At 52.4% G+C, this 12101-nt stretch overlaps 3 protein-coding genes across 6 annotated transcripts; 2 read left to right on the top strand and 1 right to left on the bottom strand.

Moving 5' to 3' along the window:
- Positions 1-53: 53 nt before the first annotated feature.
- On the top strand, positions 54-1874 carry LOC108022844 (shugoshin). The gene has a single exon (XM_017092016.3). It carries the CDS (start codon positions 167-169, stop codon positions 1586-1588), a length of 1422 nt encoding a protein of 473 aa, XP_016947505.1. The 5' UTR covers positions 54-166; the 3' UTR covers positions 1589-1874.
- LOC108022843 (golgin subfamily A member 2) lies at positions 1870-4787 on the bottom strand. The gene is made up of 4 exons (XM_017092015.3): positions 4607-4787; positions 3501-4499; positions 2932-3444; positions 1870-2873 (listed from the first exon to the last, which is right to left on the bottom strand). The coding sequence occupies exons 1-4, from the start codon at positions 4661-4663 to the stop codon at positions 2070-2072; spliced, it is 2373 nt and encodes a 790-aa protein (XP_016947504.1). The 5' UTR covers positions 4664-4787; the 3' UTR covers positions 1870-2069.
- Positions 4788-5111: 324 nt separating this feature from the next.
- LOC108022865 (uncharacterized) lies at positions 5112-11686 on the top strand. Of its 4 annotated transcripts, none has more exons than XM_050888036.1 (11): positions 5112-5376; positions 6386-6805; positions 6866-7503; positions 7563-7686; positions 7755-7951; positions 8029-8273; positions 8336-8525; positions 8587-10246; positions 10309-10428; positions 10487-10633; positions 10692-11686. In XM_050888036.1, exons 1-11 carry the CDS (start codon positions 5371-5373, stop codon positions 11400-11402), a joined length of 4458 nt encoding a protein of 1485 aa, XP_050743993.1. In that variant the 5' UTR covers positions 5112-5370; the 3' UTR covers positions 11403-11686. The 4 variants fall into 4 exon arrangements, with proteins under 4 accessions (XP_050743993.1, XP_016947532.1, XP_050743994.1 ...); XM_017092043.3 differs by having other exon boundaries at positions 5112-5332; XM_050888037.1 differs by having other exon boundaries at positions 5112-5310.
- The last annotated feature ends 415 nt before the right edge of the window (positions 11687-12101 follow it).

Consider the following 12101-nt stretch of genomic DNA (forward strand, 5'->3'; position numbering starts at 1 on the left):
TGCACGAACCAGCCCTTTTAGAGTGACCATTTCTAGTAGGAAGTACTATTTTTGGTATTTCTCTCAGGAGCGAGAAACATTTGGACACCCCAGCCCTGGCCTAAAATTCAAAACATGTTGGCGTCGTCTGTGCGGATTTCTCGAAAGGATTTGGATAACTGAGATCATGGCCACCAAAGTAGAGCAGCAGTACAAGCTGCTGAACTCGGAGCTGATGGAGCAGGTGCAGAAGCAGCGCCTGGAGATCGGCGAGTACCGGAAGCGGGTGATAGCGCTGGAGCGCGAAAACATGGATCTGCGGGAGGAGCACATTCTGGAGAAGGATCGCCAGCGGCTGGAGAACATCGGCATCGTGCGGAGCCTGATGCAGCGCCTGAACGTGAACAGCGAGTGCCTGGAGACAGGGGTGGCCCAGGAGCCGGCTGCCGTGGTCAGCAGACCAACTGGCCCGCGTCGCAGCTCCAGGGAGATCTGCCAGGACATTCGCGTCACTTGCGCCTTGGCTCGCAACACCAGAACCACCTCTCCCAGGAGATCGACCATTCGCTCAAGTCGCCGTTCCAGCGCAGAGGTGACTCCCGAAGTGGAGGCCACAAAGGTGGCGGAGAAAAGGAGAGCGCTGAACACACCGCCTCCCCGCAGACCCGCGGAGTTGATGTTCGATGAGGAAGAGTCGGAGGAGGAATGTGAATACGGCGAGGGAGCCAGGACTGACGAAAACCTGGGCACTGACCAGAACCAGGAGAACAAGCTTTTCAGCATCATTGAGGAAAACGACAGCGAGACCGAGACCACAGACTCGTCCTCGTCCTGCGAGGCCATCTACTGCGACACCACCATAGAAAGCAGTCCCACGAATGCCCAAACTACCGCCCCTCCCTGTGGGCGAGCTCTGCGGGAAGTGGACGCCAATGTCCCAGAGGTCGTGTCGCTGAGGCGGGGGAAAGAGCCTGTGAAATCCAGGCTGGCCTTAGAGGATTCCAGTCGGACTGTTCCCGACTTCGAAGAGGATTCCCCCCAAGAGCCGTCTGTACTGCGCTCCAGACGAGCTGCCGCTAGAACCAAACACTCGTCTGTTCCCGACGTTGAAGGGGAGTCTGTGCATGACCCCGGTAAACAGCGCACTAGAAGAGCTGCTTCTAAGCCTAAAAACTCGTCTGTCCCCAACGTTGAAGTGGACTCCGTACACGAGCCAAGTATGCAGCGCACCCGACGGTCTGCCACTAGGCTCAAACACTCCTCTGTCCAAGGAGCTGAAGAGGATTCCGCTATGGAGCCGAGTATACAGTACGCCAGACTGGCGGTCACTAGACCCAGTCACTGCTCTGGCATCTTTCCCGATGTCAACGGAGCCTCGCCGCGGCGCAGCATGTTCAATGGCATTGGCCAAGTGGCCGGCAGCACCAGCACTCCCATTGCCCAAAGGCACAGAACTACGGCGCAGAAGAAATCGGAGCAGATGGATACGTCCAGTTCTTGTTTCAGCTCCATCAGCCGGCCGAGTCGAAGCTGCAGGCCCACCAGTTTGGCGGAGCCCAGTCTGCGGAAGAAGTTGCGCAACGAATCGAAGGGCGAGGCCAAGAAGTAGACACCACCATCGGTTCTTATGCTAGTGTTATTGTCTCGTATTTTAATCCCATTTTATACAATTGCATACTTTAAAAGCGTGAGATCACGTTACTTTAAATCTCGCTAACACATTATATTTAGAACAGAATAGACTGTTACGCGCTTGTAAAAGCGGTCGAATTCGCCCCACCCAGAGATCGGAAGGAAGACTCATCATCGTCCAAAGATGCCAATAGGAATTCATGTTTGTACGGCTTAATGTTACCCCCTAGAATTTTTGTGAATAAAACAACGTCCAAGTTCAATGTTTTGTAATACGGTTTGGGGGCTAAGATTCGTCTTAGTTGCAAACTAGGTTTATTCGGACACATCGTCGGAAACATATACAAAAGACTCCGGGGACCAAAGTACGATTACAATTAAATACAGTAGCAAAAGGTAAATGGTTTACGTAAGCAGACGATAATTGCACTTGGCGAGCAAGCTACAGATGCGATCTCCTAGACCACCTCGAACTTGCCCAGGCAGCAGTTGAGGTTGTCGCCTGCGTGGTTGTGGGCCGGCTGCTCCGTGTTCTCCTTGATCTCGCTGATGATGTCCTGTATCTTGTTGATGATCTGCTGGGAGTTCTCGCCCTCGCCAGGCGCCTGCTCTTTACTTGTGGAAGCTTCTGCCTGCTGCGCCTGGCTGGGGTCTGCAGGCAGCTCCACCCCCAGACTGACCACCAGCTTGTTCAGCGCCTCAATCTTCTCGCGCAACTGCTCGCGCTCCGCCTGCAAGAGCCGCATCTGGGCGGCCTTCTCGTACTCGCGCTGCTTCAGCATGCGCCGCTGTGTTTGGTAGAGGGCGATGTACTCGCCAATGGTCTCGGTCTCGCTCTGCAGCTGCAGCACCAGGTGCTCCAGGCTGTGCTTCTCCTCCGTCAGGTCCGCCACCTGGCTGATCAGCGTGGTGAAGCGCGATTGCAGGCGCTCCACGGCCTCGGCCGTGGGCAGTGTTTTAGCTGCCGCTCTGTGCTCGTCGCGATTGTGGACATGATCATGCGGATGATTGTCGGCTTGTCCGTGAGAATGATCGTGGTCGTGATCCTGACAATTATCGTGGGAATGCTCATGTGAGTGATTGTGCGAATGCTCGTGCGGGTGATCATGCGAATGATCGTGGGAATGATCATGCGAATGATCGTGAGAATGATCATGCGAATGGTCGTGGAAATGGTCATGATCATGGTCCTTAGCTTCGGTATGTTCACTTTCCGGGCCATCCCCTCCATCTTTTCCCTCTTGGCTATGATATGCCTTGGCCTAGAATGATAAATAAGGACTTAGAAAGTTATACATTAGATGTGAGTGGATAACCCACCTCATAGTGCCTCAGGCGGTCCAGCTGCTGCTGCATCATCAACTGCTGGCGCTGGAGTTCCACGTTCTCGTGGGAGAGTCGAATCATTTCCTCGTCCTTGAACTTAAAGCGCTCCTCGTTGGTGTGCAGCTTCTGCTCCATGGCGGTGTAGTTCTGCCGGATCTCGCGGTTGGCAAACTCCTCGGCGTCCAACCGTATGACCAGCTCGGCCTTGTCGTTCGTCAGCTGGACAAACCGCTGCTGCAGCTCGTCCAGTTGGCTCTTCATTTCCACGTTCTGGGTGAGGGCTCGCGAGGCGGCCACTTTGTCCGACTCCATGGTGGCCAGCAGCTTGGTCTGGTCCGGCTGCTCGGCCTGCAAGCGATCGAGCTGCTGCTCCAACTCGGCCAGAGCCGACTCCTTCTCTTGCAGCTGGTCGTCCTGCGACTTGATCTTCAGCTGGAACTCGTGGCGCTCAAAATCGAAGTCGGCGATGCGCTCCTTCAGGGCAGCCAGCACCTCTTTTAAGGCGATCTGAAGGTGTAAAGGCAATGGATTAATCAGTTTTCACTAGTTATTCGAGGCTTTACCTGCTCGCTGGCGTCTTCTTTGGGCGGCTGCTCCTGGCTGGCCTCCTTAAACTGAGCCTGCAGGCTGAGGTTCTTCTGTATATCGCGCTCCAGACCTCCTACGTGCTCCACCAGCTGTCGTTCCCGCTCCCTCAACGCGTTAAGTTCCTCGGCGAGTTCCGAGTTTCGTTCGTTGAGCTTGGCAATCTCGCCGCTCTGATGCTGCACATAGTTCTGGTATTGGCCGGCCGCCTGCTCCTTGTCGTGGGTCAGTTGACCCACCATGGCCTGCAGGTCGCGGATCTGCTGCTCGTACATGTATTGGGTCTGCACCAGCGACTCCACGCGGTTGTCGGTGCTCACGCTGGACTCGTCGGAAAGTTGTCGCAGCTTCAGCTGAGCCATCTCCAGTTCGTTGGACGTGTGGGCAAGCTGTTGCTGTAGTTCCTCCTGGCGAACGTTGCTCTGCTTCAGCTGGGCCTCCAGCTCGTTGAGATGCGAGTGTTGGTCCTCGATTTGTGCCTGCGCCTGCTGCAGCTGAGCCTGGAGCTGCGCGAACTGCTGTCGCTGCTGCTCGCCCGTAGTCTGCTGGTCCTGGTAGTGCTGCTGCAGTTGCTCCAGACGCTGCTGTTGCTGATCCTTCAGCGTGCGCAGCTCCTCCAGCTCCAGCTCGCGTTCCCGGCAGGCCAGACGAACCTTTGTGAGCTCTGCATTCAGCTGGGCCTTCTCGGCGATGATCACCTGGATGGCCTGCAGATTGGAGGGATCTCCAGCTGGAGCACCATTATGTTCCGGTTCGGTGTGGGCGAAGTAGGAGGCCACAGTGGGCTGGACCGGCTGCTCCTGCTGCTGGAGGCCACCGGCTCCTCCGCCGTTCACGTTTATCTCGCTGTCGGAGCGCTCGGAAAGATTGCTGGCAATGCTGACCGTGGACGAGTGCGACTGCGTGGCGGGGGCCACCGGCTCCTCCGTCCCCGCGGGGCCATTGTTGTTGCTGGCGCGCTGCTGGTACTCCTTCAGCTGTGTCCACATAGGCGTGTTAAACAAAATCAATATTAGTGGGCCAATACGTGAGAGGTGTCCACGTCACAAGAGCAAAACAAATGTGAGTGGCCGCCGTTCCGCACCTTTTTCCTCGCCGCGGCCAGCTTCTGCGCCTTGGCGTCCTGCGTGTCATCGGGCATGTCCTGCGGGGTCCCCTGGGTTCGCAAGGCGAGCCCGAAAATTTAAATAAAACAAGGCAAAACTGGCGACGAATTCCGAAATGATAACAGGTCTGGGGAACAGTATGGTCGCAGGTGGAGAGTGGGAAAATGCTGCGCGGACGGGCACACTGGCGACAGAGGGGAGAAACCTAGCTATATCTGTGTATAAGGAACGATGGTAAATGGAACATTTAAGATGGCAACTTAATAATAGAAACTTGTTTTGGGCCTTAAAATGTAGTTTATTAAAAGTCATATTCTTTTCAATCTGTCCTACAGTCATTTAATTTCAAGGGACCCATGGAGGAAACCCCGGTAAAGGAACGCTGTTGCCCTGTGGAGACAGGCTATTTCCCTTTAAGCCGCCAGCACTGTTGGTGTTTTTGAGCGCGCTGCGAACGGTCCCACCAGCCCCCAGTTGTTGTTTTTTGTTTTTAATCACCAGCCTAGCTTAGTGCATGTGCGCATTCGTGCAGCAAATATTTTTATTTACTCGAGCGCCCGTACTCCGTCAGTATGTGCTAGGGCGATGTGAACGCGAGAAGAGTGCGACCAGTGCAGCCGGAGCATCAGTTTAGCTAGGATAAAGTGCAATACGCGTGTATAGACTAAGTGTAAGGACAACGGTTCGTTAAAAATAAACGGAGCGTGAGTATGCGTGCGGTGGTCGCGCACACAGTGCATATATGCAGGTGAGCGCACACCTGTGTGCGTTAGTTGCTGTCTGCGATCCGCAGTTGTTTAGTTCTCTCGTGCAGCCGTGCAGCCGTGCGCCTCCCCCGCAATTCTTTGTGCTTCCCCGCCTGGCGAAGCCCCTGTGACGTGCGTGACTCAAACAACACAACGCACACACCGCCGCACAGCCCATACTGACGGCCCCAAGTTCATTCACTTTTATCAGTTGTTTATACTTTTGCATACACCACCCCCACACACGCACGTATCTGCACATCTACTCCCCCTGCCAGTGACTCATCTCCCTCTCTGTCTGCGCCGCTTATCTAACTGTGAAGTTAACCCAGCGGGCGAATGGTGGTGGTCCGATCGGATACGTATCTCAGTCCGAGTCCGAGCGGAATCCGAGCCGATTTGGATCTGCGACATTGGGGCGCAGAACTGCAACCAGAATCGCCTTTTCGGGCGAGTGCAGCTCTCACGTATTCCGAGTATTTGGGCTGGTCGCGTTCGTCTCCTTGGCGGACGGTGGTGAAATACCGATCTCCAGCCGGAGCCCCCTCTAGGGGTGGGGTGCATCCATCTTATCCACCTGCGCTATCTGGCTTCGCCTCCCCCTGGCACCGGGATCCCCTGAGTTTCGTCGGGCGGCGGTGGTGCGTCAAAATAAAGTGGGTCAAGACCGCTTGGCGCCAAGAAAATCGCCATATGTATCCGCAGACAGTGCTTTTCATAAGCAAGTGGAACCAGATATTCTATTGCTAATATTTTTAAAATTGAAGAGTCATAACAAAGGCTTTATCAATTTATTCAGTGTTTTAGACTTTCATTAAAAATGTTTTTTCGTTTTTTTCCAACTTATATAGCTGAATCCAATAGGACCTTACATTAGCATTTACTGATCGGAAACTAGGTTCTGAAGCTTGTATAACAGCAACAAAAAAAATCATTACTCTATTAAAATGCATACTTATTACCAATAAAGTATGATTACTTAGCCTTAAAAATTGATTTTCTTTTATCCAGAGCTTTTTAAAAACCAACATGGACTTTGAAGCGAGAGGGCAGCAATACCATTACAAGGACATATTGTTCGTGTTCTTGGACGCGTTCATTGAGGATTTCGACTGCAAGGACGTCCAGGATGTCCTGCAGAGGATATTGTCCAAGGAGGAGATCGACCACATCATCAAGTCCAAGGATGCCAGGACAGCCACTCACCGCCTGTTTTGGACACTTCTCAACAAACAGGAGAAGACAGTCAGGGACTTTGTCGAGGAAGTTCTCAATGCGAGCGATCCGGCCAACTACGATTTCCTGATGGCCGCCATCAAGGAGGAGCTCCAGCACCCCAGCAGAGAGACCAGGGCATACATCGAGCAGCGAGATCGCTTGTATAACGACAACCAGGTGTTTGCAAAGTACAATGTCAATCGCCTGCAACCGGTAAGAAAATCCCCCAGTGCTAGTAACAAAGCTGAGTTCACTATCCAAGCTTTTTTCCAGTACCTGAAGCTGACGCAGGCTCTCCTAGAACTTCGTCCAGCCAAAAACGTGTTGATCGACGGCGTCTTGGGGTCGGGGAAGCATTGGCTAGCCCTGGATGTTTGCTCGTCCTACAAAGTGCAGCGCAAGATGGACTTCAAGATCTTCTGGCTGAACTTGAAGAACTGCAATAGTCCGGAGACCGTGCTGGAGATGCTGCAGAAGCTGCTTCACCAGATCGATCCCAACTGGACGAGTCGCAGTGATCAGGGCAGCAACATCAAGCTGCGCATTCACAGCATCCAGGCGGAACTACGCCGCCTGCTGAAGAGCAAGCCCTACGAGAACTGCCTTCTTGTCCTGCTGAATGTCCAAAACGCAAAGGCTTGGAATGCCTTCAACCTGAGCTGCAAGATTCTGCTAACCACAAGGTTCAAGCAGGTTACTGACTTTCTCTCGGCGGCTACCACAACTCACATTTCGCTGGATGATCACTCGATGACGCTTACGTCGGATGAAGTCAAGTCTTTGTTTCTGAAATACCTCCACTGTAGGCCGCAAGATCTGCCCCGGGAAGTGCTCACAACGAATCCGCGAAGACTGAGCATCATTGCCGAGAGCATTCGGGATGGTCTGGCCACTTGGGACAACTGGAAGCAGTGAGTATAGGAGTGGATTTTTCGCCGCGCGACTTAATAAATCATTTATTTGCTTTCAGAGTAAATTGCGATAAGCTGGCGACCATCATTGAGAGCTCTCTAAAAGTTCTAGAGCCTGCAGAATGCAGGAAAATGTTCGACAGGCTGTCTATATTCCCTCCCTCCGCCCACATACCCATTAATGTACGTTTTTGTGCCACATTCAAATACAGCATATTTACTCTTATCTTTACCAACTTCCTGTCGTACAGCTCCTATCGCTGATTTGGTTCGATGACAAATCCGATGGCGACGATGCCATGGCTGTGGTTAACAAGCTCCATAAGTTTTCGTTGGTGGAAAAGCAGCCCAAAGAGTCAACCATAAGTATACCCGAAATATACCTGGAGTTGAAAGTGAGGGTTGATGATGTTGCAGCTCTGCACCAGAGGATCGTCGATCACTATAAGTAAGTGTCTAGAACGTTTTTTATAACAATGCGCTCTTTATCTGTTGCTGATATTCATTTATCTTCTCGTTCGAAAGCATCACCAAGGCCTTCGATCACGATGACTTGATACTGCCATCACTGGACAAATATTTCTACAGCCACATTGGGCACCACCTGAAGACCATTGAGCCCACCGAGCGGGTGACTCTGTTCCGCAAGGTCTTCTTGGACTTCCGCTTCCTAGAACAAAAGATTCGGCACGATACAACGGCTTGGAATGCCAGCGGATCGATATTGAACACTTTGCAGCAGCTGAAGTTCTACAAGCCATATATATGCGGTACGTATCACGATTAGAAACAAAGGAATCTCGTTGAATGTATTTTTATTATTTTTATTCAGACAATGACGCCAAGTACGAGCGCTTAGTGAATGCCATTCTGGACTTCTTGCCAAAGATCGAGGAAAATCTTATTCGCTCGAAGTTTACTGACCTCCTGAGGATTGCTTTGATGGCCGAGGATGAGGCGATTTTCGAAGAAGCATATAGACAAGTGAAGCGGTTTGGCGACCGAGTTTGGTTTACAGAGCAGTAAGTACTTCGCATGGTCAGAAAATTACATTATTAATACCATTTAATTCCCTTTCTCCAGTGGGCGCTTCCACCAGCACCGGCAGATCATCAACCTGGGCAGTAATGAGGTGCGTCACGCCGTTTACCTCAACAACGACTTCTGCTTGATGGCGCTGGGCAGCAAGGAGCTGCTGCTAACCGATGTTTCGCTGGAGGGAGAGGACACCTACCTTCTAAGGGACGAGAACGACAGCAGTGACATCCTGCGGATGTCTGTGTTCAACCAACAGAAGCACTTGATCACCCTGCACAGCAACGGCAGCGTGAAGCTCTGGTCCCTGTGGCCCGATTGTCCCGGAAGGCGTCACAGCAATGGCAGCAAGCAGCGGGTGCGTCCTCCGGCCCTCGCCCATCTTCGAAAGCCCACGGGAACGCGGAGTTATCAGCAGCTAGTCAACAGCGTGATCAAGCGCTTCATTGGCAGCTACGCGGATCAGAAAATTCTGGCTTTCTACTTGGACGAGGACGCCGGATTGCCGGATACCAAAATACAGCTGCATGTGGCGCTCAGCAATGGAGATGTGACCATCTTGAACTGGGATGAGCGGGATCAGATGTTCAAGCCTTCGCACACACCCACTCTGAAGACTCTCCAGTCGGAAATCCGTTGCTTTGTTCACGTTTTGAAGCGATATTACGTGGTGTGCACCTCCAGTTGCGCGCTGACTGTTTGGGATTTGCTCAATGGTTCCGGCGACAGACCGGATCTTCCGGGTTTTGATGTCGATAACGACACGCCGTTGGCTTTGGAGGCGTTTGACGAAAGGAATCAGAACGCCACCGTGTTGCTGATTTTCAAGTACAGTGTTTGGCGGCTCAATTTCATCCCAGGTCCCTCCGTTGAGTTGAAGTCGGAGGCAGTGCAGCTGCCGGAGAGCAGTTTCATCACCTGCGGCAAGCGTTCGGCTGACGGACACTACCTCCTGCTGGGCACCTCTGAAGGACTCATAGTGTATGATCTCCGGATTTCGGATCCCGTCCTGCGCAGTAATGTCAGCGAGCACATCGAGTGTGTGGATATTTACGAGCTTTTCGATCCCGTCTATAAGTACATCGTCCTGTGTGGAGCGAAGGGGAAGCAGGTGGTCCATGTCCACACGTTGCGCTCCGTCATCGGACCACATCCACATCATAACCGGGGAATCGCCTGGGTCCATAGTGCAGATGAGAAGAGCGTGATGACCAGGGCTTGCCTGGAGCCCAATGTCTACCTCCGTTCGCTGATGGATATGACCAGTAAGCGGACGCAACTGCTGGCCGTGGACTCTAAGGAGCGCATCCACCAAATCGAAACTGCCACCGATCCAAGTGTTCGAAGGAGATCTAGTATCTCCGCCTGGTCCACGATCACTCCCACTCATGCTGCCAGTAACCCTAGGATAACTGCCATTTCCGCTTTAAACGAAGATCAGATCTTCGTTGGCTACGTGGACGGAGTGACCATAGATGTAAATCTGGATTCGGTGATACCTCAGCAGTATATAACGGAGCCCATCGACTACCTCAAGCAGATCAGTCCGGAAATTCTGGTGGCCTCGGCATACAGTGCCCAAAAGACTGTGATATTCCAGCTGGGGAAGTCAGATGACCAATGGCCATTGAAGCTGGATGTGGGCACCAAGTGTGCTTCTCTAGTTGGAGGACGGTTTATCGTGTTGTTTTCCGAGCACGGAGTCTGCGTAAGCGTTTTGAGGATGGTATTGGAGTTGTATAACCTTTAATTGCATTTTTTTTCTAACAGCATTTGGATTTAGCCCATCCATCTACATTTGTGAAGCCGGAGGAGTCCGAAGAATCCCTTGTGGGCTTCGATTTGAAGAGCGGTCTTCTCTTCCTGGCCTACGGAAGCAACATCATCGAGGTTCGTTTTTTTAATATATTTGGAAAACGTATCAACCAATTGTACAACCCAACCACAGGTATTCCGTTTAATACTTAGTGGCAACCAACTGAGGCTTGAACCGATCTGCGAGGAGAAGATCGCCCAGAACGCTAGGATCAGCTACTTGACGGCCACGCAGGATGGCAGCATGTTTGCACTGGGCTTCGAGAATGGCATAATAGAGGTGGGAGACAATATTACGGTCTCTTGATTAGTCATTCCTAATTCCATTCCTTTAACAGCTCTTTGCCCTGGACAACAGACAATTGCAACTGATCTACAGCATTCAAGAGGTCCACCAGCACTGCATCCGCCAGCTGCGCTTCTCGCCCTGCAAGCTGCTCCTGATCAGCTGCGCGGAGCAGCTGTGCTTCTGGAACGTGACGCACATGCGCAATAACCAGATGGAGCGGGAGCAGAGCCAACGGCGCAGTCGTCGCCATAAGCTGCACAGTGTGAAGCAGGAAGACGCTGTGGATGCGGCGCCCATCGAGCCGGACATCGATGTTGACCTCCCATTTGTTGCCCGCGACTTCGTTTCAGAGAGCCGCGAAGAGGTGGCTCTGTGGCGGAATAAGCGCGGCAATGCCATCCGCCCGGAGCTCCTGGCTTGCATCAAATTTGTGGGCAATGAGGCCAGTCAGTTCTTCACCGACGCACAGTTCTCCCACTTCTATGCCATAGATGACGAGGGCGTCTACTACCATCTTCAGCTGCTGGAGCTGAGCAGGCTGCATCCGCCACCGGAGCCTGATCCGCTGGAGGTTACCGATCACTCGCTGGAGGAGATTGAGGGTCTAAAGTACGAGGACTTGAAGGATCTCAGGATACTCGAAAGCCCGCTTGACCAAGACGAGGACAACGAAGGTGCTGATGTAGTGGGCAATCTGGTTCTGGAGAGGGACAGCAGTGTGGAGCAGTCGAAACCAATGCTGGAGGAGAGCAGCTCATGACGCCAGAGGTGGTGCGCCTCCTGGCGGCGCACGAACCCGGAGAGACCAAACTACAACCTGGCATTTATAGGATTGGCGCTGTACTACCTGGTGGTATTGCTCTTCTACCTCCTGGTGGGCCCCGACTTGTCCTAGGCGCACATACGTGCTATGTGCAGTGGCGAGAGTAGACAACCCATGTAGACCAAGTACGATATCTCAGAGGGCGGTGGGGGCGTTGCCCTGCCTTTTGTTTGGCAACCCGAGAAACCGCCACCAAATAAACGACGTTTTACGAAAAAACAGAACCGCGGTTTGTTGTCTGGCCTTTGTGCTGTGTGCCTGTGTGTGTGGGTGGTTGTGCGTTTGTTTTGATTTCTGCCAGGCACGCCAGATCGAGTGTTGCAAAAGTTTGGGGCTCGGGCCAGTGCTGCGAAGCGCCGTCATCAATATCAGTGTTGTGGAGACGGGGTAGGTACGTACCTGGATTAGGCAGGGATGTGGGCCTATAAATGTATGCTAGATTTGTTGAAAATAATAATTTTAGTCGGATTGGAAACAAATAATGTACAAAATTAGAAAAAATCATTATATCTACCTTAAGGGCCCGTTTTCTGGTGCTTTTGCTAGAACGAGTTTGGGTCTTGAACACTTAAATTCTAGTGCTAGAGATATTTTAATGGGGCTACTCAAAACCTTAGTGATAAACATTTTAGTTCC

Source organism: Drosophila biarmipes, chromosome 2R (genome assembly GCF_025231255.1).
Source record: "Drosophila biarmipes strain raj3 chromosome 2R, RU_DBia_V1.1, whole genome shotgun sequence".
Classification (NCBI taxonomy): domain Eukaryota; kingdom Metazoa; phylum Arthropoda; class Insecta; order Diptera; family Drosophilidae; genus Drosophila; species Drosophila biarmipes.

Excerpts from the sequence above, each read along its gene's own strand:
- LOC108022844 (XM_017092016.3), top strand. The coding sequence starts at position 167 with ATGGCCACCAAAGTAGAGCAGCAGTACAAGCTGCTGAACTCGGAGCTG.
- LOC108022843 (XM_017092015.3), bottom strand. The coding sequence starts at position 4,663 with ATGCCCGATGACACGCAGGACGCCAAGGCGCAGAAGCTGGCCGCGGCG. Across the intron at positions 4,500-4,606 it reads TGGCCGCGGCGAGGAAAAAG|CTGAAGGAGTACCAGCAGCG; the intron begins GTGCGGAACGGC and ends ATGTGGACACAG. Across the intron at positions 2,874-2,931 it reads ACCGCCTGAGGCACTATGAG|GCCAAGGCATATCATAGCCA; the intron begins GTGGGTTATCCA and ends TTATCATTCTAG.
- LOC108022865 (XM_050888036.1), top strand. Across the intron at positions 7,504-7,562 it reads ACTTGGGACAACTGGAAGCA|AGTAAATTGCGATAAGCTGG; the intron begins GTGAGTATAGGA and ends ATTTGCTTTCAG. Across the intron at positions 10,634-10,691 it reads TCGAGAATGGCATAATAGAG|CTCTTTGCCCTGGACAACAG; the intron begins GTGGGAGACAAT and ends TTCCTTTAACAG.